The sequence below is a fragment of the Rhea pennata genome, chromosome 29, assembly GCF_028389875.1.
Source record: "Rhea pennata isolate bPtePen1 chromosome 29, bPtePen1.pri, whole genome shotgun sequence".
Classification (NCBI taxonomy): Eukaryota; Metazoa; Chordata; class Aves; order Rheiformes; family Rheidae; genus Rhea; species Rhea pennata.
The window spans coordinates 2,351,081-2,377,240 of record NC_084691.1 but is presented as its reverse complement, the minus strand read 5'-3'; the positions used below and the strand labels follow the sequence as shown (position 1 = coordinate 2,377,240).

The window sequence follows — 26,160 nt, the reverse complement described above, 5'->3', positions numbered from 1 at the left end:
CTGTCCCAAAGCTATAAACTGGAGGAATAAGTTCGGCATCTCTCGCTATGCTCACCTGCACTGGCTGTCCTTGACTGTGCCAGAGCAGAGCCAAGCCAGCTGCGCTCCGAGTACAGCTCTGCTCGGAGGTGCTGCTCTGCAGGTCTCCAAAGGCCAAAAGCACAGACTCAGACTGGGGCAGATCAATCCCTATGCTGCTCAAGGGAGTGTTAACCTGCATCCTGCAACCTGCAGAGGGGCTCCATCTCTACCATGGAAACTTTTCTGACTCATGAAACAACCAGTGCTCGCTGAGTGGAGGCAAGGGCCTTCCACAGCATATCCTTAGGACAAAACTGTGACATCAATTATGGCAGTGACAGTGATCCAGACCTCTGCCCCCAGTGTCCCTACAAGGCATGACTGTACAAGTGGGACAGCATGGAGAAAGGGACTGTCCTGTCAGCTACCTCATGGCATGCAGGTTGGGCAGGGTCATGGATCATGGATAGGATAACCATGAAACTGAGATTTGCACAAGAACTGGGGCAAAAACAGGAATCCTGGGATGGAAGTGCTGCTGGGGCTGGTCCCAGAGCTCCCAAATACCAGTTTCTCACCTCTTAGATGGTTGTACTGCTTGAAAAACTGTTTAGGTGTGATGGGGATTTTTATTTTAAGCAACCCATTCATTTGATTTGCAAGATCAAAAAGAGCAGTTAATGCAGCAGTGTTCTTGTCCTTCGTACCCTAATCCTTTTTGAACTCCCTGCCGTGACCCAAAGCCTTCCAGGAAGCTACTGGCTGTGCAGTATATGGAAGGATACACCACCACCTCCTTCCCTGATGGGACTGAGAGTTTGCTGTGTTTCCCCATCCCTGTGCTCTGCAATGTCCTGCAGGCAGCAAGGACGGGCTGATAGAGCGTGAGCATCTCATGCAGGGTCTGGAGTGTGCTGGCTCAGTTGGTGTGCTGGGAAGTGGTGGCAGCTTCTTCCATACACATGGAGTGGGGCCAAGGCAAACATCAACACAGGGGCCAGGACCTAGCAGTGTTCTCAGCTGAGCTGTTTGGGTTGCAGGGCTCCCAAATGGATGCTGGCAGAGGAGCACCTTGCTCCTTATACAGCTAGGCCCTGCTGTAACCATCAAGCAGCTAGGTCATTTAAAGCACAGTCAGAACTGCATAAAAACCTAAGAGGCCCTGGCTGTAATCCTGCAAACTGACACCATCGCCACCACTCAGTTTGGTCTGCCTGGGTTTGTCATCATGCCACTGCCCAGTAGCTAACTGGGAAGGACTGGCGGAAACATGCCACCTCAGGGGTTCCTACCATGTGATGCCTGGGCTGTTGGGTCCAGGTGTAACATGTCTGGGAGTTTTGAGCAAGGCTGGGTGGGTTTTGTCCTGCTGCCCTGGAATCCAGGTGGCCCCATGCTGTTGCTACCTGGTACTCCCGGTAAGGCTCCGATCTGTGGCCAAATGATGCCCTACCATGGGCTGAGAGCACCTCCCAAGACACAGTGGCTGCAAACATGGAAAGTGTTTGGGGCAGCAATCTTCCCTGAAACTTGTAATTTCATTCAGGCCATCTCTGAGCAACAGCATTTGGAAGTTCAGCGCTAAATCTGCTCTGTGCACATCCAGAGATGTTCTGGAGAGAGGTATGGGGTTCCTCATCCCTTGCGTCTTTTGGTTCTGCCTCTGGGAGCTAAGGGCAGGCTGCATATTTGAATATATATTCCCTGATCTTCTGCTTGTGCTTTTGGGAAGGGTCAGACCAGAGCAGCCAAGCTTGGCCCCAAGCAGTGCGAAGGAGATTTATGATCTCAGCATGGCTTAACTTGACGGGTACTCAGCCCAGCTGCACTCCTCCTTCCTGCTAACACCAGATTGCATTATTACCAACAGAAACAACCAGGCCACACTTTTTCCTGCATCCTGGATGTGGTGAGCTCCTGGCAGGGTTAACGGTCCTTCTTGGCCACCCCTGGTTGCAAACCAGGACAAGCATCAAGTCACAGGCTCCATCACAATACCATCATAGCATCTTTCCACTATGGATACTGTGCTGGCTCTATGTTCTACGCCACCGCTGTGGGTGACTTTCTTGCTACTGTCCGTGGTGGGAAATAAAGTATGGAGAGGACCATGATTAGCTCATGGCTCAGAAACAGAGGCTGGTTCTTGCAGTGGAGACATGCTCCCTGCTCACCCTGTGTCACTGCAGTCAACACCACTGTTTTGAGCCCCCATGAACCTGTGAGGAATCTAGATGCTCTTCTGTGGCTGCTGGGGCCATGCAGCTTCCCGGAGGCTGGGGACAGGGGACAGAGGATGCAGCCAGTACATCCCAAGGACCAAGCAGGATGGAGGGGAGGGAAGGGTAGGTCCCCTCTGGGGCATGGAGTCATAGAGCTAACACAGGGCAAGAGGGTTTGTGAGATACAGGAGAGCAGCAGGACACAGGAGTGGCTTTGCACTCCTGTGTGCAAACTTGTTTCCTGCACACTCCAGACACACACACACTGTTCCATATTCCTGTTTGCTGTGCCCTGTCCCCAGGAGTTGTGCAGGTACTGAGCCCAGTGAGCTCACTGTGCCATATCCTCTCCTCTGCCCCAGCCTTTGCAACTGGCTCCAGAGCCTCTTATGACCAGCTCCATCACTGTCTGCCTGTTTCCACAAGCCTTCAATGCTGGAGCATCGAAAATGGGCTGCAGTGCTGCCACCATCCCTGTCTGCTGATGGTGCACATGCCAGTGCCAGGGGCTTTACCCCCTGTCACCGTACCACGATGTGCAGCCACAGATCCCCTGGGTGGCTGTAGCTCCCAACAGCACAGCAGCACGAGTGAGGCCCTGATCTCATCCTGCATGGCTTCATCCTGACAGAGCTAGATGTACTAATCCCTGCCCACAGGGAAGCTCTGGCTCAGGTCCCCTCACTGAGGAAGGGGCATCTTCCAGCCCCAGCACCTCTGGGGCAGGCAGCATCACGAGGCAGCCAGGGCTCCTCCCTTCCCCACTGTGTGGCTAGTACCATGGAGTGAGATTGCAACATGGAGGAGAAAGGTGAGTGCAGCCTTGCATACAAAAATACCTCTATTGCTCACTGTGTGAGGGCCTCTGACCCTGCTGTCCACGGCCTTCACCTGCTCACAGCCCACAAGGGCTCCTGTGCTGCCTTGTGGCGCTGGGCCTGGCGCCTGCAGTCAGCAGCGTAACCAAGTGCGGGCTGCTCTCGGCCAGCTCCAAAGCAGCCCTGCGCCCTGCGCTGCCGGGAATGGAGCTGCAGGGCCACCCTTGCTGCCAGCAGACATGCTGCTGCATCCCTGCTCCGGGTCCCCTCCGGCCCTCCTTCCCTGTCAGGACTCCAGGTCTCGTGAGAGCCGCAGCAGCTCCTTCTGACTGTCGATGGCTTTCAGGTGCTGCAGATAGGCCCATGTAGAGACAGGGCTCCGCACACTCAGGGATTGCTCGGAGCCTGTAACAGAGAGCTGAAATCAAAGCCGGGCTAATATCTCTTGCTGGGCTCACCAAGCCTCCAGCATCAACACCAGCTTAGCTCATCTAGCCCCCTGTATCACCTTTGGCTCAGCTCACAAGCTTCCATCCATTGCTTCTGGTTTGACTCATCAATCTGCCTTCATCCCCTCCAGTTCATTTCACCGATCCCTTTTAATCACTTCTGGCTCAGCTTGCCAATCCCCCTCCATCACTTCTGGTTCAGCTTGCAGATTCCCCTCCATCGCCTCTGGCTTAGCTCACCAATCCCTGTCACCTCTTGCTTAGTTTATTGATCCCCCTCCATTTCCTCTAAATTGGCTCATTTAACCCCCTCCATCACTTCTAGGACCTCAGTGGGGCTGAAGGGAGAAGGGGCAGGAGCAAGGAGGAACAGACTTGCACCAAGGGACAAAATGATGCACCCAGCTGCTGCGTATGGCCAGAGCCGTACAGTGTGGTTAGACCACTCAGGCATGTAGGAAATGCTGACTGAGTCTCCCTTCAGCGTGAGAAGGTGCAGACTGGTGTCTCCATCTAGCAACATGTGAGCCACAGACTCACGTTGCTCAGAACAGCAGGGAAAGGGAGCTCAGCCTCCATCCCTGGACACCAAAAGCACCCAGTCCTGTTTTCTCCCACTGCAATGAGGCTGATGCTCTTGGGGGGGGTCCCCATGGGACTCCACCAGGCAAGGGCACATATTTCCCTGGGCCAGCCTCATCTGGTCATGTGCAGCCCTAAGCAGAGGGAGTCTCCTATCTCAGCAGTCAGAGAGGATCATCAAGCTCAAGCCGTACATGTGGAGATCCTCACGGCTTTGGGGTCCTCCAGTCGGTGTGGGGAGCGACTCCGCAGTGGGGAGATTGGAGCTAGGTACAGAGAGAGAGAAGAAGCTTAGCCACCTCCCCAGAGCTGCCCTATTCTCCTGCCCAACTCACTGCCCTCACCCATGGGTGATGCCAGCCCAGCCTGACCCCTTGGGTGAGCACTCACCATGCATGTGGCCCTGGCAGCGCTGCAGGATGCGTACAGTCTTAGCCATCATGTGCTGTGGGCAATTCACAAAGGTCACTTCCTGCCACTTGGCATCATTTTGCTCCCAGGCTGGTAAAACACAGTCCCCTCTGACTTTAGTAGTGGATGTGGCTGCCTCATGCCCTCTGTGAAGGACAGCGACTGGAAGCCAGTCCTGGGTGCTGCTGTACCATCCCCTTTCTCTGACAAGCACAGGGCCAAGGGGTCCAGCTCCTAGGGGACTGCACTAAGGCCACATGGATGCTCTTGATCTGCCTCCAAATGGAGGTTGTGCAGGGTGCACATCCCAGAGACACGATGCCAGACAGGTCCCAAGGCCCTCAAAGGGTGGAGGGGATGGGACCTGCCCTCCAAGGGGGAGCAAAACTACCTGACTCACCATCTTCTCAAAGTTGATGAGATTTTCAGCCAATGTGCGGTTGCCCTCATGGATGAATGTCATATCTGTGGGTGAAATCTTGGGATCAGAGTGAGCCCAGGGCTTGGCTTCCTGATTGCATGTTGCTGTGGCCAGGGCCATAATGTATGACCCCAACTTTTGGCTTGCAAAGAGCAGGCAGTGATGGAGCCACAGGCTCGGTCCTCCCTAAAGCAGTGTCCCATGCAGAGAAGAGGCTGTGTTTTGCAAGATCACCCCATGGGATGGAGATCAGTGCCCTGGTTGTGGCTAGTCTTTGGGCCCAATGGATGAAGACCCTTCATCTGGGTCTAGGAGATACTCGAGCCTTTCCCATCAGCCCCAGTGCCAAAGGGACCTAGACACTCGGGAGAGCTAGATGCAGGCTAAGGGTTACTTGTAATCCCAGCCCAAACTACCTCCAGTGCACTCCCAACAGAGGACCTGCAGCCCTGCTTTCCCTCCTGCTCAGTGCTCACACATCTAGAACTGAGTTACCTACCTTTGAGAAGAAGGGGCACGAAGGGGATGATGGGGGGGCTCAGCTTGGAGACAGCCAGCCGATAGACCCTGTGGTTCCATGAGGGGTCCTGAGGACAGAGTGGGATTTCAGCATGGGGTAGGCAGAGACAGAGCCCCAACCGCAGGCTGCCCACAGCCCTGGGTGCAAAATGCCTCCAGGGAGGGACATATGTAGGAGAGGAGACCTTCAATATCCTGAACAAGCATGTCTCAGAGCCTGGGGGGAAAGGTGGGGCACTGTCTCCCTGGTGTGTCTGTCCCAGTGACCCCATGTGTTTTGGGAAGTGAGGGCACAAGGGAGTCCCAGCAAGTGTGGGGAGATTGGGATGATCCTGCCCCCTTTTCTGGACACACAACCCAATCCTGCTCTGGTCCCTGGTCCTCTGAACCCTTACCCAAAGCCTGCATGGGAACATGCCTGCTCTGGCTCAGCCTCTGTGTGGGAATGGTGAAGGGAGGGAAAGGGCCAAACTCACCAGCATCCGCTCCAGCGCTGAGTGCAGCTTCTTGATCTTGTGAGGCAGCCTCTGTGCAGAGAGAGGGTCATGAACATCCCAGCCCCAGCACCCTGGCTCTCCCACCCTCAGAGCTGTGGCTCCCACAAGGTCATGATGGAGGAGAATGTGCCTATGGGTGGTGGCAGTATTTGGCTGAGGTTCAGCCTGGGCACCACCAGCAAGAAGGCTGGGATCCCAGTGTAATGCCTTCGAGATCTCCAGAGATCACCTGGTTTTCATCCCCTGTAACAACTATCTCTGGGTACGAGGCTCTGAGACCCCACTTGCTCTGGACACTTACTAGGAGCTGTAGATTTGGAGCCGACTTCTACCTTGGTCTGTGGGATTTGGGCCCTGGGCTGAATCTAACCAGCTATGTTGTCTGATCCTGTCTCTCTGCTCAGTGGGTAATACACTCCTTTTCCTTAGCAGATCTCTCACTCGAAGCTTCTGGGGTATAGGGTTGGACCCCCAGCAAGCTGGTCAGGCCAACGCCTTCACCCCTTGCCAAGGCCAGGGGACACAGATCTCTCACGACAGAGTGTGGTGGACTTTGCAGGGCCACTCTGAGCCCAAAGGAGGGCTGTCATGGCTAGTTACCTCCCAGGTCTTGGCAAGGCGACTCACGGCTGTGTTGCTCACACCAAACATCACCGCAAAGAAGGAATTCAGGTTCTTCTGCTCCTTGAGGCTGCAAACAAGGGCAGAATCAGTCAGAGCACATGGGAAGCTATCAAGTTGCCCTTGCAAGTGCCCTTGCCATGCCTTGGGGCATGGGCAGCGAGGCACTCACTGTGCAGCCAGCTTGATGAACTTGCGGAGGAGCTGGGCTCGCCTGCCCACCTCGGGGCAGAGGCACAGCTCCGTGGCCACCCAGTACTGCAGTTCATTGAAGCGCCGCATGACTCGCTCCAGGTTGGCTGTGGTCACATCATGAAACTTCTGTGGCCTGATGATGTAGTGGATCATTTCCACCTGCAGAGCCCAATGCCATTGCTGAGGCTAGCTGGGGTGCCACACTGGGTGCTGGATGGGCATCCTGAGAGCCAGGGTACAGGGTGAAGGTGTTTTCCCCCAGGCCACACATTGCCCTTACCTGGTGGATGCTCTTGAAGAGGTTCCAGTCATAGTCCGTGAGATGGCTGGCCAGATCTTTAGAGCTGATGAGGTCCAGTGTTTCTGAGGAACCAGTGCTGGGCCCCAGCTGCTCAGGATGGGGGATCTATGCACAGGAGAGAAGATACCCAACCCTCCTGCAGTTAGCAACTGCAACAGGGAAGACAAGGACAGCTCCTGCCTGGGGAAGAGGATGAGGGATGGATGAACATCCCTAGCCCTGAGCACTAAGGAGACATGACAGCCACAAACCTCACTAGGGAGAGCACTGGCACCTGATGGCCACCCCTTCCTGCAATGTCACCCTTCCCCTGTGCTGCTGCAGCTGGGGTAGGGTCCACAGCATGCCAGGCCGGTGCTGCCCAACCCTGGACTCCCCCTGAGGTGAGCTGCCATGTCAGCTCTTCCTGCACAGCTGCAGCACTCACCAGGCTGCACAGCTCCTCCATGCTCACGGCAAAGAGCCTCTCATTGAGCCCCAGCGATGTGAACACCCCCACAGCATCCATCTGCAGCCCCACTTTATCTGCAGGAGAGAGGACAGTTGGTGCTGGGATGCAGCTTGCTCCCAGGCAGACAGCTGAGAGGGACCGGTGACCAGCTCCTGGCACAGCCGGTGCCAGCCCTGCCAAGAGCGGAGGAGAACAGGGCAGATCCTGGCCAAGCACTGTGCAAATGCTGCCTTCACTCCCTACAGGAAAAACCTGCAGGTGGAAAGAAACACAGCAGCAGCCCACGGTGCGTTTGCAGCTCTCTGTTGAGAGGAAAGACTCTGAGGACATGGCAGCCCTGGGAGATCGGGCTCACCTCCAGCTGAATTAACCTTCACCAGGATGTGCTCGCCGTCTTGGCCGAGCTTGGGGGTAAGGGACCGGAGGATGTCCCGCACTGAAGCGTTCACAGGCAGCACCGTGATAAGGCACGAGTGGTCAGGTCTGTAGATCTCATAGGGCACTAAGGAGAGAAAGGATTTTAGTGGGAACCACAGGCTGCAGCCACTGTGGTTTTTGCAACCATCGAAGAGGGGACTGCCACCCTCCAGCGGGGACAGTCCCCACAAGCACACACATGTGTGCATGACCTGTACCTTTGTCCTGAGCTCTTAAGGCACAGCTACTGTTCAAAATTGCCTCCTCCTGGCTTGCAAACCAGTTCACAGAGCTCCGAGCCTGGGGTCAAGGTGGGAGAGAGAAGGTCAGTGCAGGGTGCTGTTTCAGGCCCCTTTGCCAGCCCACTAGTCATCCCTCTTTCAGGGGCACTGAGGTGGGAAGGGCAGCAAGGACCCAGTTCTCCAATTCTCCACCTTGGCACCTACCACTTTGCAGGGCTGTCCCTTACCTTGGGCTGGGGAGAAACACTGCCATCTCCGTTCTCCAGCCTGCACAGAGAGGAGTAAATGTGGCATTAGAGCTCAGGAGACCACACGTGGTGCTGCAGACAGAATCAGGTGCTGCATAACACTGGAGAAGAACCTGCAGCCACCAGGATATGGGGTGCCAACAGTATCCAGTGAATATTCCTGCACCGCAAAGCACCAGTGAGTCTTAGTGGTGGGAAACCTTGGTGCTGGGCCCAGTGATGCCTGAGAGCTATCAGTGCCATGCCAATGTCAGATGTTTGCACTGCAAGCTTGTCTGGCTTGCTAAAAGCTCAGCCCCAAAGAAAATGGAATTCCTTATGGCCTCCAGAGGTGCAGGATCCAGAGCACATGGACATCAGTGGTGGCACTGGGGTACAACCACGCTCTGTTTCAGATGGGAATCCCCGTCCTTCTCCAGTGGACTCACGGTCTGGGCCGCCGGCGGTCCTGTGCTTGCTCCTGGATCATCCCACCCAGGCGAGGGTCCTGGCTTGCCAAGTCTGCAAGACTCTGTGGGAGGAAGGTGCCCAGCACTCAGTATGGCATGACCATGGCCCAGTGCCTGTGGGAACCTGCTGCACAGCACAAGCAGGCTGGGGAGCTCTCTCCTGGCCCTGTGGTACCTGCAGCAAGGCCATGGTGCTGCGGTCGCCCTGCAGCAGACGCCCGTAGAGCAGCACCCACTGGCTCACCAGCCGCAGGATCTTCCGACGCTTGTGTAGGGAGTAGGTGGCCTTCTCCTGCTCCGAGCCCTCCAGCGGCTCCGCGCGGAAAGTGGGACGAGTCAAGGGGGTCACCACTGACAATATGGGGCTTGGAGATGATAGGGCAGGGGAGAAACCCCCATACACCAAGAGGAGAGGTGGGGGAAGTGCTCTGTGGCTTAGAAATCTGGGGTATTTGGGGTTCTCCTGGATTCCACCAAGGTCACACTGGGGAGACATGGACCAAGCTTAACTGTCCCAGGCAGAGGAATGCGTGCCATGGTACAGACCCCCAGACCTCCCTTTGGTCACAGAAGGATATTGGTGCAGCAAGGCTCTGCAGAGCTGAGAGGTCGGCATGAACACGGTGTATGTCAGCAGGAAATCCCCCAGCAGGGTATCTGGAAGAGATCAAACCAGTCCCTGTTTATGTTTCACAAAGCCCAGTGAGCTGTGGCAGGGCTAGGCATGCTGCAAGGAGCACGGCAGTCATGGCCAGGCAGCTCTGCTGGCTAGGAATGAGTCACCCAACCCCTGCTGGGGTTGGGACAGCCATAGTCTTCTCTCCATGAGGAGTGTGCTCTCAGTCTTGGACATAGGCCTTGTTTGCTTCTAAACAGTGAGGAAAGGGTTGGCAAGAATGTGAGCTTATTGGAATGAAAAAACTAAAGAAATACAAAAAGTTCAGCAGACTTCATTTGGAAAAGAGCTCACAAAACAGCCTTTGATGAGGCTAATTCAGAAGCACTCATTTTTTACTCACTGGAGACACCTCCTGGTTTCTATCTCACCCTATTTTTGCTCCTCTCTAAAGGGCAGAAGGAATTGAAGGGAAGCGATCCACAGGCTCCAGAGCAGCTTCCCACTCCTGGCCTGAATTTAAGGGTGAGAGAAATGGCTTTTTTGATTGAACTCTCATAAAACTGATGACTTTGGAAACAAGTCAGAGACATGAGCAGATAAGGGAGGAGCAGAGGAGAGAGCTTAAAGCAAAACCAAAGCAGAGGCAAAATCTGCAGTTTTGCCACGGCCAACCTGGGCAGCACCAGCAGAGAGAGGGTCACAGCCCCTTGTCAACTGGCTGCACCCTCAGCCATCCCCACCAGGCAGCCCTGCTCTGCACCAGTCCCCAGTCCAGTCCTCTGCCCCAGCACCTTGCCCAGTGTGAGTGGGTCTGAGCCCTGGCCCAGCTTTATCTGGAATGTCTTCCCCCAGGTAGGGGATGCAGATGTACACGTACCCACAGGGTCGTAGAGTGTTGCATCAAGCCTCATGAACTCCAGAAGATGCTCGAGGATCTTTTCAGGGGTCCCAGCCATCACTGAGTACCTGGTGGGCAGAGCACAGGGTACATCAGGCAGCCCCATGGGAAGGACACAATGCTGCAGCTGTATGCAGGGTCACCACAAAGTGCCACTCAAGGCCAGCTAACTTGGCCAGGTATCCCTGTTGCCTCTCTGGGGACAGAGTCCTCCCAGAAGACTCCTCCAAGGGAAGGTGGATAGTGACTGCAGTGCTAGCTTGGAGATGGGCTGTGCCAGCAAGGGGCAGGGGAACAGGTAGCATCAGCTGGGAGCTCTGCAGGGACACATCCCTAGCCCAGGCAAGGAGGGACAGGGACAGACCACTGTTACCTACTGCTCCTTGCCACCGCTGACTGACTGCTGCCACCCTGCAGGTTTTTCTGTAGGATAAGCACCACCTTTCCATGCTCCTTCAGACGCATGGTGTTGGCCTCAACATCCTAGAGAGCAAAACCAGCCATGAGTGTGAGAAAGAGATGACAGGCTCTGGGACCCTGAACCATCCTTCCATCTCCCAAACCATGGCACAGGGCTGCAGAGGGGATTGCTTATGGCCTCCTGCACCCTGCACTGAACTCTGTTGGCATTGCCTGGGGGCTGGTACACCAAACCCAGCGTGAGCGGGTATCCTGGGTTGAGGGTACCAGGTGATGCCAGTCCAGCTGGGTGCACCCAAAAAAACACATTAACAAACAGATGCAGGAGAGAAGTTGCTCGAGGACGTGCCCTCCACGGGGCCCTGGAGCTGGGAGCACTACAGCCTGCGTGCATCCCTCAGCCTTAGGAGAAGCATGACATGCCTCAGATCAAACAATGTTGACTTGTCTAGGGTCTTGTTGACCCTGAGGGCTACATGTCTACCTTGAGAATGCGGTTGAAATCCTGCTTGTCCACACGGAGGAAGTGGCAGTTGTCCTCCCGCAGAATGATGGTGGCTGCACGGGGTGCATCGTTCACTAGTGCCAGCTGCCCAAAATCATCCCCCTCGTGCAGGGTGGCCACCAAGCCCTGGGGAGGGCAGGATGGTGAGGAACAGGATGAGAGCCCTCATCCCCACTGTGGACCAGCAAAGCTGTGTGTCTAGAGAGCCCTGCTCCACTGGCATCTGGGCACAGCGAGGAGTGGATGGGCCTAGGGAGTTTTGGTGGCTGCTGCGCAGGGCAGGGAACCACGTACCTTGCCGTGGGTGACCACGTTCACTGAGCCCTTCCAGATGATGTACCATGATGTGCCTTTATCTCCTTGGCTGAACACTGCAGAGAAAATTGTGGTGTCCAGCACTTGAACAGGGGAGCCCCTGAGCATCCCACACAGGACTATGAGAGGATCAGCCCTCCTCAGCCATCCCATCCTGGCAAGCTCCAGGACCCAATCCAGCCAATGCAAACATGGCAGATGCTTTAGTACCCTCCACCTCTGGTCCACGAAGGTCCAAAAGTTGCTGCAGGACATCAGGAATGTCTGCAGCTGGTGGCATTAGCTTCAACCATTCATCCTTAGCAGGGACCCCTTTCCTAGATGCCATCCAGCCCTGCACCCTCTCCTTTCCTGAGCTAACGCTGTGTAACGCTTGCACGATACTCACGCACGGTGCCTGCCCTCTGGTGTGACTCGAACATCATCACGGACGCCAGCTCCCGCTTCACCTGCAGTGAGAGGTGCCCACCCTTAGTGGCACTCTGGCCTGGAATTGAGTGAGGAGGGAACATGTTTGGGCAGCAGTGATGGGGGCAGGAAGGGATCCTGGAGTGGTTGGAGAAGGTAGAAGGGGAGAGGAGGTAGATGCCCAGATGCTGTGGGAGGTGATGAGACATAGTAGAGTTTGGGGATAGGGAGGTGGAGCACAGCATGGCCACACTCACCGAGTTGGAGAGATGAGCTACAGCCTTTATGTGTAGGAGCTCCTCAAATATGAGCTCTAGCTCATCCTCTGTGCGCTGAGTAGGCCTGGAGGAAGAGCAGGAGTAAGTGGCTGTCTGGGATCCAGCTTTGCAGAGTACAGCATCCCAGGAGGAGGCTGTGCACCTTCTTCATGCCATGTCCAGGGCACAGCCCTGTGCAAATGCCCTTCTCCAGACACAACCTGGTGGCAGGGCAACCTTTTCTCTCCCTGAGGTACTGTCCAGAAGGTGCCTGGGGGTCTGAAACCAGAGGCACTAAACACCCTGTCTGGGTACCACTGGGCTCCTGCTGTGCTCTGTGATTCTCTGAGCCATCTGACAGCCTAAAAGGAAATACTTGGGTTACCCTGCACCCCAATCCTGTGCAGAAAACCTTCCCTTGAGCCTTGTTCATGGGAGCTTTTGGAATATCCAGCCCCTGGAGCTAAGTGGGGTCAAAATGGGCCTTGTGTCCCTTTCCGGGCCCTCAGGGGAGCCCAGACACTCACGGTTTGCGCAGAGCCATGGTGAGCAGTGCGTCAGGGCCCAGCTGGGCCAAGAAGGTCAGTGCCTCCAGCAGCTCCTCTGCATCCCGGAGCCCATTGCCAGGTTCGGGGCTCAGTTCCAGTTCAGCGAAGCGATAAAACTGGGTGTCCTTGTCCTGGAAATGCCACTCCTGCTTCACTGTGGGGAGAAGAGCATGTGAACTTGGCTGTGCCTGGTGCCACATGCATGGCCAGCTGGACACTGCCAGGCATGTGTGCCACAGGAGATGCTGGCAGCCTGCAGAGCTTGGGGCACCCCAATGTATCCAGCTTGCCTTGCTCTTGGTACCCCAACCCACATCTCCACCTAACCCAGAGAGACCTCAGCACCGTGTGGGGCACTGATGCTGCCCATGCTTACCATGTGTGAGGACTCCTCCGTCCACCAGCACCTGGCATACGCCGATGGCCTGGCTCCGTGTCTGGACAGCAAGCCCTGCGCTCAGCAGCCAGTCCACCAGCTCCTTCCCAGAGCAGCACTGCCTGGAAGAGCAGACAGCATGAGCAGGGCACTGGCAAGCCCCTGCCTTTGATGGGAAAGGTAAATCCTGCCATCCTTGGATGGCTCCTGGGGATCAGCAGTGTCAGGCCCCTCACCACAGCCTGGAGCAACCCGTGATGCTCCCCAGCACTGTCTGGGTGCTGGCTGTCTCACCTGTGGTGCCGCAGGTGATGCTTGTGGTCACGGATAAGGCCAGGACAGGTGATCATGAGGTGGCTGAAGAGGAGCTTCCCAGCTCGCCAGATTTTCTCTGAGGATGCCTGGAGGGGAACAAAGATACATGGTTTGCAAAGGAAATGAGAGCCCCCCTGTGCATTCCCCCTTGCGATGAGGACGTGGTGAGGGAGGTGCAGATTGACTTCTCCAAAACATCACAGGGTTTGTCCCCTCAGGTAGGATTTGCAGCCCATGGCACTGGGGATTTGCTAGCCCAGGTGTCACTGGGGCTAGCAGCAGAGAAATGTGTTTTGTATCAAACATCCCCCAAAATCTTGCCGAAGGTGTGATACACCTGCGTGTACATACCAGCATGGCAAGATCTCCATTCCCAGTCCCTAGCAACAGCCAAGCCCAAGGGAATGAGCAGCCCAAAGCTAGACTGCTCTGAGCTGAGGACCTTGTAGCATTGAGGTGCTCCAGTCCTGTCCTCCCATCACAGCTTTCAAGGTATGTTTCTCTACCCCAACATCCCCCATACGCAGGTCCCAAACTCCTGCCCTTGTGGATTTTCCCTGCCAACACACCTGGGTAAGGCTGTGTCCATAATCCAAGGCAGATTCGCTGTCCAAAATTGGGGTCTGGAAAAAAAAAGAAGCGGATTGGTGGCTGTGGGGTCACAGCCATTCTCCTCCAGTGTCCTGCATGCCCCAGGAGGGCTCCTGCTTCCTCCAAGGCACTCAGCTCCTAGATACATGGCTTCTCATGAAGGACATGAGCTTGACAGGACATGGGCTGAGCTCTCAGATCAGCCCCTGTGAGGGTCATTCGTATAGAGATACTTGAGCACCCAGGGAGGAATTAGCAAAGAGATGTGGTCCTGCTGAAGTGGTTTTTGGGGCAAAACCATGCCAGGACACCAGATCACTGTTTGGGTCACCCCAAGGGTGTGCCTAGCCATTACCCCCCCCCAAGAAATATTGTAGGAGGAGCAAGAAATAAGGTGCTTCTTGTAGTAGTTAATGACTTCCTTGGCCCAATGGAGGTTGCATTGATAGACATGTCCTCTACACACTGACCTAAATGTTTTTTGATTCTCTTTACACTTTTGGCCTCCACAACACCTTCTAACAATCAGTTCAATGCCAAGAAAGTACCTCCTCATCTTGCTTTAATCTGCTCCTTTCAGCAGCTGTGAGCAGCTCTCTGGCTCAAGGCTTTCCAAGCCCCTAAAATCCTATTCCCAGTTGCCCCTTGCAGGTACCTCCTGGCCAACACCTCCTCTCAGGACATGCAGCTTGCTCCTTGGCTTCATTTCATTCAGACAGGTCCAGATCACCTAATGATGCTCTACAAGGCTGTCCTACCCCTCTGCTCAGCACCCTCCTCACCCCATGCACATTTCTTAGTGCCTTTTTATACTTGCCACAACTTACCATGGTCCCCTGTAAGGATTTCCTGGCTACATCTATTCCTGTTTGACAGCAATCCTCTCTGGTAGCTGCTTTTGGAGACAAGCTAGTGAGCAAGGTGTAATATCTCATTACCAAGAACTCTCCTTGCTAGTCAACACGGCATGGCTGCAAGCCTGTTAAGGGTCTGCAAGTACTGTTGTCAGCCATGCTTGCAATCACATCGCAGAAAACAATCAATCATCAGGCTTGTTTGAGATTTTCCACACAGATAGGTATAGGTATCACCATCCCCTGTGGCTGTGCAGATCAGTGCCAACATCCAGCCTTGGAGCAGTGTCTCTGTGTTACTGAATCCAACTCCTGTTTGCAGGCACAGACCTCTTTTCCTTGACAGACCAAGTACTGTCCCCAAATTGCTGCCTTACAGCAGGGAGGCTGTTTCAGCAGTCTGGGTCTCAGGTTAAATAAGGTGCTTCTTGCACTTACAGCCTCTTCAACCTGCTCTTTTTGTGCCGTGCTGTTAGCTGGCCATCCCCTTCCCCCGGACATTGCTTTGTAACTTCGTGCTTGACGTACACCAGATGCTGCAATCATACAGGCAACAACTTGCTCCCAGCCAGGCTCCCAGCCCGGCCCTTGGCTCTGCTCGTTTAACTGCTTCTGTTGGCTCAGCTGGTCCAGGCAATGATGCCCATATTCAGGAGATCAAGCCAAAGTATGACCCAGAGAGCTTTTTTTTTTTTTTTTTTTTTTTTTTTTTTTTTTTTTTTTTTTCGTGGTATCTTACATTGGAACTAGTAGGAGTTTCTAACCACTACATATGGGACCAAGGACTGGTGGAGTCTTTCATCTGCACCAGTACAGCAGTGTGACTAGTGACAGTCCCCTACATGGCACAGCCCTGGTCCCACTGCACATCCCCAGCCCATTAGTTCAGGTTATCCTCAGCAAGTGATGGATGAAGCTGTGGGACATCATTCCAAACAAGGGAAGGATCAGCCACAGCAGAGGAAGCAAAAGGTCCTCTACAACCCCAGCCATGTGGGCTTGTTGCATTCACTTGGCTCTTGCAATGGGGGTCTGCAGCAAAACCTAGGCCAGGGCTCTGCTTGGCTGAGTGCCCCCCACAACCTGCTGCACAGTTGCTGAGCATGGGAGTGACAGCAGGAGGGGGAACATGAGCCCTGGGGACCCAGAAGTCTGGCCGAGATGCCCTGCTAGACAGCGATGTGCTTTCTCATGGCACAAGCAAAGGGAGAGTCTCTGGACAGCAGATCAGTCCATGCTTTTCTCACAGCATCCTGCACCATGCTGGAGGTCCCCCAGAAGGAAAGCAGTGACCTGATTGCACTCATGCTCTGGGAAACACTTCCCAGGTCCTCTGGGCAATTACAGAGCTGCTCTAGCCCTTCTGCAAGCCGGCATGAAGCGCTGCTGCAGACTTGAGTGTGCAGTGGTGCAGACCCAGCTTTTGGACACATTTCCTCATACCACGTACCCGGGTTCCTCTCCCCTCGACATCATTTCACTTGTTTCCTTTGGCTCCCGCAGTGCTGCTTTATGATGTTTTGATTGCTGCTGTGGAGAAACGGCGGCGGGGGCAGAGGGCTGATGGCAGGCGAAGTGCGCAGTGAGAGTGGCAGCAGCAACAGCGGAACAAGACTCTGTGCTGAGTCCTTCCGACAGCAGCCCCACAGGATGCTCGGGCAGCAGCCCCAGAGGACAACAGGCTGGCTGCCCTCTGAGGCTGCCACAACAAATATCTCCGGACTCAGCACATCCATAAATGCCTCTTCACAAACTGGTCAGCCTCCATCCGAAAGGCAGTTACACTTCTTATCCCTTCTGGGAAGCTGCTGCAGGACCTGGGGGGCAGGAGCCTTCTCTAAGGGCCACCTAAGCATGTTTGCAGCCAGTCCAGGCTCATCTACTCTCTACCAGAACAGCCCCAGCTGTCCTCATCCCCTGATGCACATACAAAAAGAAAATTCTTTTAGGTCTTTCAAACTATTTTATAAGGGAAGATGAAATAGAGCTGAGGGCAAGCACTGATCCTGCAGTGCCTCCAGATCCCATCTTCCCCTTCACAAGCCCAGAAATCTCCAAACTCCTTGTTTCTATACATCAGTTCAGACTCCTTGATCTTGGCCTGACAATTCACACCTTTCCATATTGCTCCCAATCCCTCCCCATAAGCCCTTTCCATGCTCTGCTTTCCCTCTTGATGGAATAATGTCATGGGGCATCTCGCATTCCTCCCAGGGGACAGGACTGTCCTCCAAAAACCAAGGCAAAGCCCCATCCTTGCTGAATGCAGATGACTGACATATGCCATACAAAACCTCTGCCTGTTTATTTTTTCCTGTCTCAGCTTAATTTCTAGCTGTTAACTTTATACTAATTTTACTTTGCATGCTGCCAGCCACATTGGCATTACTACAATGTGTCCAACTGGCATGGAAGGGCACTCCCAAGATTAACTCTTCAGCCACTACTAAAAACTGCTCCATGGAGCAGCTAGCTGAGCTATCCTGAAGGGAAAACAAATCTGGACCCTGTTCAAAACACTATAGTTACCTCGCAGCGTCCTAACATCATTACCACGTGCATACCAGAGACCTGAAAACAAGAAACCCCCCACAGTTATGTTTAATTTCAAAACGGAAAGTCCATTAAAATGAGGAAGCTGGTAGATAAAAGAAGGAAGTTAAAAGACCAAAATTCTTGCAAATAGCAATCAAAGACAGTGTGTTTGAGACGCAGAGCAAACACTTGCCACTTGCAGAGAAGGACTTCAGAAGGATCCACAGAAAGCTAGAGTGGCCCCAGGGTAAGGAGAGGTATTCAGACCTGGAAGGCTTTCTTCCAGTTTTGAAACTGGTTCCAAATGAGAAAGACAAACTCCAGCAGTTTACAGGAAAGGCACAAGAAGGCCTTGAAAAGTTGAAGGAAGAACTTGCAGAGAGCACCTAAGGACCAGATCTCCTGCCAGTTTGTACCACAGCAGATGTTTGGGGTCAAGAGCACTCATGGAGGATGAGGTTAGAAAAGGAAGATGATGAACTTTGTGCCTGCATTCACTGTGGACGAGTGCGGGAGGAGTGCCTGCCTAAATCCTTTCTTGCAGGCAACATGCTGCAGGACTGGTCTCAAATGAAGTACTGCTGGAAAAAGGCTATAAACTAAATCATGAAAACAAGCAGTCACAAATCATTAGGGCCTGGTGGTCCCTGGCGTCTAAAGGAAATTGAGAGTGAAACAGTTGAAATACTAAGGATGAATTGTAACCTCTCTCTTCCCTTGGTACCAAAGAGTCAGAGGTAGCAAATATGAAGCTATTTTTCCAAAGGATTTCAGAGGAGATTCTGGAAATTACTGACCAGCAAGCCAGAAAGTATCACCAAACATGTGCTGGATGCAGTCTGCTCAAATGTGCCAAATTCATTGAGAGACTCTAGGTGACCATGAGATACTATGAAAGATCCTCATGAGGCTGAGTTATTGCTTAAAAGATAGACATCAAATAGTGTGAAAAAAACTCAGCTTAGCCGGAGAAGGCAGGTTGCTGGTGGGGTCTCACGTGAGGGAGCCCTGGAGTAGCAGTGAGCAGAGGGGTGAGGATACTCCAGGGCAGAAGAGAGCAGGGCTGGCTGGAGAAAGGCAGGAGGACCCCAGGGCACTGAACAGCAGGAAAACAGAACAACAGGTAAACTTCAACGCAGAGAAATGTCAGTAAGGTATATAAGAAGAAAACAAGCCCAAATTTCTCATGCTCCTGGTGACAGTCTCCGAACTGATCTCTGAGGACAGAGAGTGCGGCTGTCTCTGAAAATGCGAACTCAGATCTCAATAGCTGTAAAAGACAGCAAAGTGCTCAGAAAGGCCTTCTCCTGGAGGATGCTTGAGTATGACAGAGAGGGAGAGGAGAGGTCCTTTTCAATCTTACCGATTCTGTGATTCTGTGATCTGCAAGACATGGGATGGAGAAGGTGAATAAGAAGCAATTTCCCGCTGTCTCTTGCAACACAAAAAGATGACACCAAATTAAATGTGGAGGACATTGAAAACAATCAACAGCAGGTATTCACAAAACACAGTGCATGGTTAAGCTGTGGTACTCCCTGCCTCAGGGCTCTGCAGATGCTAAAAGTTTATACAGATTCCAGAAAGGATTAGAAAAACTAATGGGAGCTAAAAAATATCTATGAAAAGTTTGCTACATGCAAAAATACGAGTCCTAGCTCAGGAAGACTGAGCCACAAGTCACTGGTGGGGAGAGCAGAAGAGAATTTGGAAAAAAATCTTGCTGTTTATTTTCCATTGGCGACTCTTCCCCAGGCAATTCCCTTTGGCCGCTGTCTGCTCCAGTCAGACCCCTGCTCCAACGCACTACAGCCATTCCCACATTGCAGCTACCTCCTTGCTCATCTTCCTGTGACTTTGACTTCCTCTGCACATCCTTTGTGAGATGTTTATTCATGTAGCTAAGCCTGGAGCTCATCCTTGAATGCTTTTCCCTGTTGTTTGGGCTGCAAATTCCAGGCAGCTTTTGTACCTGGCTGTATGAGAAATGGCAAACTGTTCCCTCTTGCACAGCGCTGAATTCCTCCGTCCAGCCTTTTTTCTTTAAATAGTCCCCTTGTTACTTAAAAATGCACCCTTTGGGAATGGAAAACCCCAGTCAGAGACCTATTTTTTTTTTTGTTCTATTTAATTCAGACTGAATCAACATGTGATGATTTGATCCAATGCTATTTTCTAAGACCAGCTCTTCTTTAATATCTTTGCCATCTATCAAAGTCAGTCCTAAAATAGCATCACCCTTTTTGGCTCGGGGACTCTCCTGGAGCGATCTGTCATTATGGCTGTCAGGAATAGCTGGGAACTGTCTTTATTAGCAGCACGCACGCTCCAGTCTGTGGCTGCAGCCACAGCAGCAGGTCTCAGCCAGGGGGGCTGCATGGACTGGCTGCCAACTGCAAGCGCGCTACGCAGAACAGGTCTCACCTGCCAGATGCAGCTCTGATGGGAGTGTCAGCCCATGCCTCACGGGGCAGGAAATTCTTCACTGCCAGGATGCGTTTTCTATCCTGTCAGCCATGTGAATCTGGCTCTGGAGTCAAAGCTCAGGACTGCCTAAAAAACACGCTGTGTACACCCAACAGGACTGTTCAACATCTCATATGGATGGCAAAGTCCCGTAGGCTGTAAGTATTGCTCCCAGCCAAAAAAGCCTCCAGTGCTTGCTCCTCTCTAGCATTCCCTGTCCACAACATCCTCAGCCACTGCCAAAAGGGAGCTTGGAGCAGGCTGACCTCAGCTGGACTCCCTCAGAGCCTCATCTTCCTGTGCCACAGATATTGATGATCCCTAACGGCCAGGTCCCAATCCAATGAGCCTTGCAAGATGCCTTCTACCTCCTCCACTAACCATGTGGACTCCCTGGGGCCCAGCAAGGCACCCATAGCACCCCGTCCTATTCCAAATCCTGTTCCCCATCCTATTCCAAATTCTTCTCCTTTCAATAGACCCTGGATATACTGAGCAACAATGGATATGTCATTTAAAATGATGAAAACACAAGGGAGCACCCCAGCAGTGCATGCCCTGCCTTCAACCTGTCTCTGCCCCCTCCTAAGCGCTGAAAAACCCAGCCCCAGCAGTTGCCCGTGAATGGCACAGCTCAAACACCTCCACCTGCTCCATCCTCTCACCATCACATCCCAAGCAAGGGACATTCTGCTACCCAGGGGCAAGGGACCCCAGAGGTTGCATCTGTTTGCAGTCCTTGAGGACATCACCTGGAAATTCTGCAGGGAGCAATGGATATGGGTGTGATTGTGTTGCTGGCTGTGGGTACCCAGGTCCCTATGCTTTCTGCAGGTGACCTTCGAGCATGCCAGGCTGCAGTCCCTCTTCTGATGCCTCCAGAGCCTCCTGTCAAGGTCCTGGCTCCCCTTCTCTTTCCTTTCTGCTCTCCTCAGCCAAGGCCTCAGCACCTTATGAGACCCCTCATCCTCCTCCTGGTCTTCACCACACTGGCTCCCATCACCAGGAGAAGGAACCTGGATGGGGATCTCAGTGCCTGCAGGGCTGTGTCCATCCCCTCATTGGCTCATGGAGCCAAACAGAGACTCTAGGGCACCCCCCAGCTCCCTGAATGCCTGCCGGGAGCTGTTGGGGCTGTGACTGCTCACCCTTTCCAGGCCCCTGGCTCCTCCACCACTGTCCTTTCCATTGGCTATCCCCCATCAGCAGTTGTTTTTCTCCTTGTGTTTCTTTTTCTCCCGGGGCTTTTCCCATTTGAGGATGAGGTGCCAGATTCTTCAGTTAAAAGAAGAGTGACAAAAGGAAAAAAGAAAAAGAAAAAAAAAAAATAGCTCCATCACCTGCCGTCCAAGAGCCCAGGTGATTTCCCAGCCCTGCACCATGGGGCCACCTGCTCCTCACCACTGTCTCACCCCACAGTGGTAGGAGTAAGCAGAGAGCACTCCTTGAGCCTGGCTGCACAGCCCTAACCCCAGCTTGTCACCATGTAAATCCAGATGAGTTCTGCTGATACCAGCTCCCATCCAAGCGCTGACCAAGGGGAAAGTGAGATACACGAGGGATGAGGGCTCCTGCATCGCCACATCCCTGAATAAATAACCTTTCATCTCTGCTGCATGTGCTAAATAAATCATAGGCTACCGGAAGCTGAGGGCACCCGTCAGACCTGTTTTCCACACCACGCGCTAAGACAGTTAATGCACTTTGAGCAATAACCCCGAGGCAGGATGAGGGCGATCTTTACTCAGGGTGCTTTCACCTGCACGTAGGTTATCTCAAGTGGAAGATTTTGTAGGGTCCCACATTTATTTCCAGCTGCTTTGTGATGATAGGGGTAATTACAAAGCCTTCTCTATGGAAAGGTCTGCAGCACAGCAGCTGGGGACTCCACACTGGTGGTGGAGATGGTGGACACCTGCAGTGCAGCAAGTTGGCATTTTCTGGGCCAGGTCCTCCTTGGAGGCTGTATGCCTTTTTCTGCCTTTTTTGCTTTGTGCGGCTGCTCACTCTGGGAAGATGGAGAAGGTGTGAGCAAGCCCAGTTCTGGCTGAACAGCAGTGAGAGGGACAGCCTCCATTAAAGCCTCAATTAAGGAAGCCAAGGGCAGGAGCAATTAGCTGCAGGATCCTTCTTTACAAATGAATTAAAGGGGAAAACACCTACCAAGGAGCCAAGGGGAAATCAAACAGCCCTGGCACCTCCTGGCACAGGTAGGAGGGTAATGGAGGTGGACACTCACCGATGGATGCATGGACAGGTGCTCTGCCCTGCACCATCTGCCACGTCGATGGACTGCTGCGAGCCGAGCAGACATTTGCTCACACTTTGCCTGGCTCAGGCTACTCCCTGGCCTGCACCTCTTTTCCTAGTTCTCACTTCTGCAAGACCTCAGTTACCTCCTCAAGCTCTTTCCATGCTCCAGGGCTATTTCCTCCTCCTCTGGGCTGCCCAGACCAGAGGAAGAATCCTGGTCCAAGCCAAGAACCCACACCGGGCATTTTGCAAGGTGCTTAAGAGAGATTGGGGGAGTGAGAGAAAAACAAGTGACTCTACAAATGCAGCAGGTCCCTGGAGACACTTCCAGGCGGGCCACTCTACTGCTGCAGCTGGGACATCACGACTTACTCACTGTACAAACTTTCTCAAGCCTCGTGACTGCCCCGTGGAACAGGAAGCGCTCTGGCAATTGTAGAGCAAATGTTTGCAAATCTGAGCCAGGCTGTGGCTGGACCACAGAGCTACCTCCTATGGGACCTGGAGGCCAATGTCATCACCTCTGTGCAAAGGCAGCAGCTGGTCCTCTGTATCTACCAGACCCCAAACAGCCCCTTCCCTTTGCCGTCATCCAGCAGACGAGGAGACACAGAGCGGGGAGGCTTTACCTTGAGGTAGAGGGGCAGAACATCCCACAGTTTTGCTCAAAGCTCACAAGGACAGCAAAGGAGACAGAGAAAAACCTTCTCTGACATGGATGACAACCCAGAAGGACTTTTCCTGAGTGGTTACAACCCTGGTGGTGGTTCTTCATTGCTGGACCAACAGTGAAGAGTTATGAATATCCTAAAAAGTGCTCCCAAAGCATGTTTGCTCCCTAAACCTTTGCCTGCCACGGGTGCTGTGCCATTCCTGGGTCTGTCCCAGGCCTGACTCACAGGATGCCCTCCCCACCCTCACCCCCTGCCTGATTGTCACAGCATCTCAGCCGCTGTCTCCAAACAGCTTCCTAAGGAGTTGCCTGTTTCCATCTTCCTGCTTACGGGACACAGGGGCGCTGAGATCCTGTCTGTCTCCAGAAATCCGGCAGCTGTGGGCGCCCGGCCAAGGCCAGGAGCGACCGTTCCGCGCTCGCGCGCCGCTTTGTTTGGGATCCCGAGGAAAACAACAGGAGCTATTTCAGGCTTTACGGCTCCGGAGAAAGTCCTCGCCCATCCGCAGCCTCCAACAACATGGCAGTGAGCCAGGCTCTTGCTTTCCCCCTTAGACCCCTGCCAGGGAGGGGGATGCTGGAGGACCTGCTCTGTCCCCTCCATGTTTTTGCATGCTCTGGGACCACACAGATGCAGTGGGAGTCTGCATGGATAACACTTGTACTCAAGCATTGCAATAGTTCTTGGAGGGGTGAAGCACAGAGCTACTTCAGGACGCTGGTTTGCAATGCACCAGGGATGCCAGGGAATGGGAACCTGAACTGGAGTCTCATTGCTAAAACCAGAGCTGGTAAAAATCTGCTGGGTACAGGAGACAGGCAAAGAGGTCCCTAGGAGGTGTGAGGCGAAGTCATGGTCAGGAGGAGGAGCTCCCAAGAGCCAGATGCTTGCAGAACTTTGGGGACAAGCGGAGAAAATGTTGCTCCTATGCACAGCCAGCCAACTCTCCCCGTACCTGCTCCCGGCCTGGAGCAGCAGGTACGCTGGGAGCACCATTGTACCTGCACATGCTGGGGCAAATCTCGGCTGCTCTCCCACTCCTCGCAAAGATCAGACCCTCTTCCTTCAAGTGACGTGCAGACATACCCATGCATGTGGGAGCTGCCCAGGGAGGTGACATTCCTGCCGTGCTGCACGTGCCACTGCGCTGCATGTGCCGCGCTGGGGGTGACTGGGGTGCCGAGCTGAGCATTCCCATCTGCATGAGCTCCCGACAGCATTTTATGAGATGTATCCTGGATGGGCATTTTAAAATAGTACCTCTACACTCTGCTGCTTTCCTGAGCTTCCTGGTTTTTGCTACTCTATAAACTGAGTTCCTACAAACTCAAAGAAAACAAGGAGAAGGGAAAAAAAGGAGAAAGCTTTCTTATTTTTAACTTGTGCTACACATAAAAATACTAAAAAGGAGGTTGTTATCACCTTAAAAAATTTACTTTTTTCATTAAAAAACTTTTGCCTTGGGTGCACCCCTAGCTCTTGTCAAGCAGCGTAGGATGGAGAAGGCCTGGAGCAAATAAGCACTGACAGATGTGCGCTCGCACAGCTGGGATGGGTGAATGCGCCTGTGGCCATGCACCACAGTCACCTCCCGGACCAAAGGGGACAGCAAGAGGCCGAGAGTGGGGACTGGATGTCTTTTGCACCCCTTGGGAGGCCAGCAGCTCTTGGCAAGGGGAACCGCACTGACCCCAGGCTGGAGGACGTGATGTCGAGCACTGTCCTGCTGCCAAGCGACAGGTTTTGCCTGTAGAAACAGTCCGACCTGACGGGGAAGGAACATTTTGAACCCTGCGTGCTGCGGAGGCAGAGACGCGGGGACGGCGTTTCCTGTTCACACGCTCGGGGCTCGTGAGCGCTCCTCGACCGCTGCCCAGGCGCTGTGCACCGGAGCACAATAGCACAGGGCTCATTTCATGCCTCGCTGCGAGCTACGCCTGGAGAAGGGGTTAGGGCAGCCGGCTGCAGAAATGTTTTCACTGCACGCCTTGCCTTGCAGCGAGCAAACAAGAGCGGGGGGGAGCAGGGTGCGGGTCACAGATCACAGCCTGGTGCCAGGCCACCTGGAAAGGCAGGCAAAGGCCGGAACTGCCCTGCAAAGGCTTGCCCAGGAAGCGGGTCTGGAGGCTGAGATAAGCCGGCGGGGCCCCACTTGGGTCTCCCAGTGCCTCCACCTCGCCGTGCCCCCCTTTGACCCCCGAACCCCACAGCACCATCTAGTCCTAGCACTGCTGCCAAGCAAAGAACTCCCCCCACACACACACCCCCAGGAGATGTTGCAAGGGGCAGTACCAGGGTGGGGAAAGCCACTAGCTAAGGGGGAGGCTCCTTCCCCTCGAGGCCTGACCCTTGGGGCTCCCCGTGGCCAGCAGCCCCGGGCAGTGCTCGGTGTGACCCACTGTTGCCGGAGTGGGGCTCAGCGCCGGCTGCCCCCCTCGCATGCAGCCCGCACTCACCCAGCGGATGCCCTGGATGCGGGGCAAGCTGCCCCCCTCGCCTTCCAGCCGGATCTCGTAGCTGGAGCTCCGGAACAAGTGCATCTTCTTGAGGAGTACCGAAAGCCGGTTGCCCTCAGCTCCGAGCCCGCCGGGAGACATCGGCTCCAGCCCTGTTCGCCATGTGCCTTGCCTCCTCCGGGCCACCGGAGCGCCTGGGCGCCGCCGCGCCGCCTCGGCGGCCCCGGCCCCAGTCGCGGTCCCGGCTCCGGCTCCGGCTCCGGTCCCGGTCCCGGCCGCCGCCCCGGCGCCGCGCACCTTCATGCGGCGGCGGCGCGGCGGGGCGAAGCCATCGCGGCCGCAGTGCCGTGCAGCCCCCGCGGCCCCGGCTCCGGCCCCTGCTCCGGCCCCGGCTCCGGCTCCTGCTCCGGCTCCGGCTCGCCGCGGCGCTGCTCGGGGCGGGCCGGGCCGGGCTGAGCTCGGCGCCGCCGCCGCCGCCGCCGCTGCCGCCGCCGCGCCGGGCTGGGCGCGCTCCGCCCCCGGGCGGGCTGCGACCGGCAGCGGGGCCGGGACACCGCGCACCCCGCCCGCAGCACCGCCCCCGGGACCACGCGGCCCCGAGAGTGCCCGGCCGGACCCTCGTGCCCGGGACCCCCGGCTGGTCCGGGAGTGCCCAGCCAGACCTCTGTCCTGGGACCCCCGGCTGGCCCGGGAGTGCCCAGCCGGACCCTCGTTCCCACGACTCCCAGCTAGTCTGGGAGTGCTTTGCCAGACCTGTATTGTGGGACCCCTGCAATCCCTGGATGGTCCAGGAGTGCCTGGTCAGA

General features: G+C 54.6%; 1 protein-coding gene across 6 annotated transcripts; it reads right to left on the bottom strand.

Annotated features, from left to right (window-relative positions):
• Window positions 1–630: 630 nt before the first annotated feature.
• RAPGEF3 (Rap guanine nucleotide exchange factor 3) lies at window positions 631–25,794 on the bottom strand. Of its 6 annotated transcripts, none has more exons than XM_062597456.1 (27): window positions 25,355–25,793; window positions 14,095–14,148; window positions 13,505–13,611; window positions 13,211–13,332; window positions 12,814–12,988; window positions 12,287–12,371; window positions 12,010–12,070; window positions 11,601–11,677; window positions 11,286–11,432; window positions 10,755–10,864; window positions 10,361–10,449; window positions 9,443–9,521; window positions 9,040–9,190; window positions 8,844–8,926; window positions 8,395–8,434; window positions 8,144–8,225; window positions 7,864–8,010; window positions 7,485–7,582; window positions 7,037–7,162; window positions 6,734–6,915; window positions 6,541–6,631; window positions 5,920–5,970; window positions 5,424–5,511; window positions 4,904–4,968; window positions 4,483–4,537; window positions 4,287–4,358; window positions 631–3,479 (listed from the first exon to the last, which is right to left on the bottom strand). In XM_062597456.1, exons 1-27 carry the CDS (start codon window positions 25,655–25,657, stop codon window positions 3,139–3,141), a joined length of 3,081 nt encoding a protein of 1,026 aa, XP_062453440.1. In that variant the 5' UTR covers window positions 25,658–25,793; the 3' UTR covers window positions 631–3,138. The 6 variants fall into 6 exon arrangements, with proteins under 6 accessions (XP_062453440.1, XP_062453442.1, XP_062453443.1 ...); XM_062597458.1 differs by having other exon boundaries at window positions 3,264–3,466; XM_062597459.1 differs by lacking the exon at window positions 4,483–4,537 and having other exon boundaries at window positions 3,376–3,466.
• Window positions 25,795–26,160: the final 366 nt, after the last annotated feature.

Bases quoted from the DNA above. Each gene is read 5' to 3' on its own strand.
- RAPGEF3 (XM_062597456.1), bottom strand. From the start codon at position 25,657: ATGAAGGTGCGCGGCGCCGGGGCGGCGGCCGGGACCGGGACCGGAGCC. The intron at 12,372-12,813 runs GTGAGTGTCTGG...CTCTTCCTCCAG, and splicing joins ACCATGGCTCTGCGCAAACC to GCCTACTCAGCGCACAGAGG. The intron at 12,071-12,286 runs GTGAGTGTGGCC...CTCTCACTGCAG, and splicing joins TAGCTCATCTCTCCAACTCG to GTGAAGCGGGAGCTGGCGTC.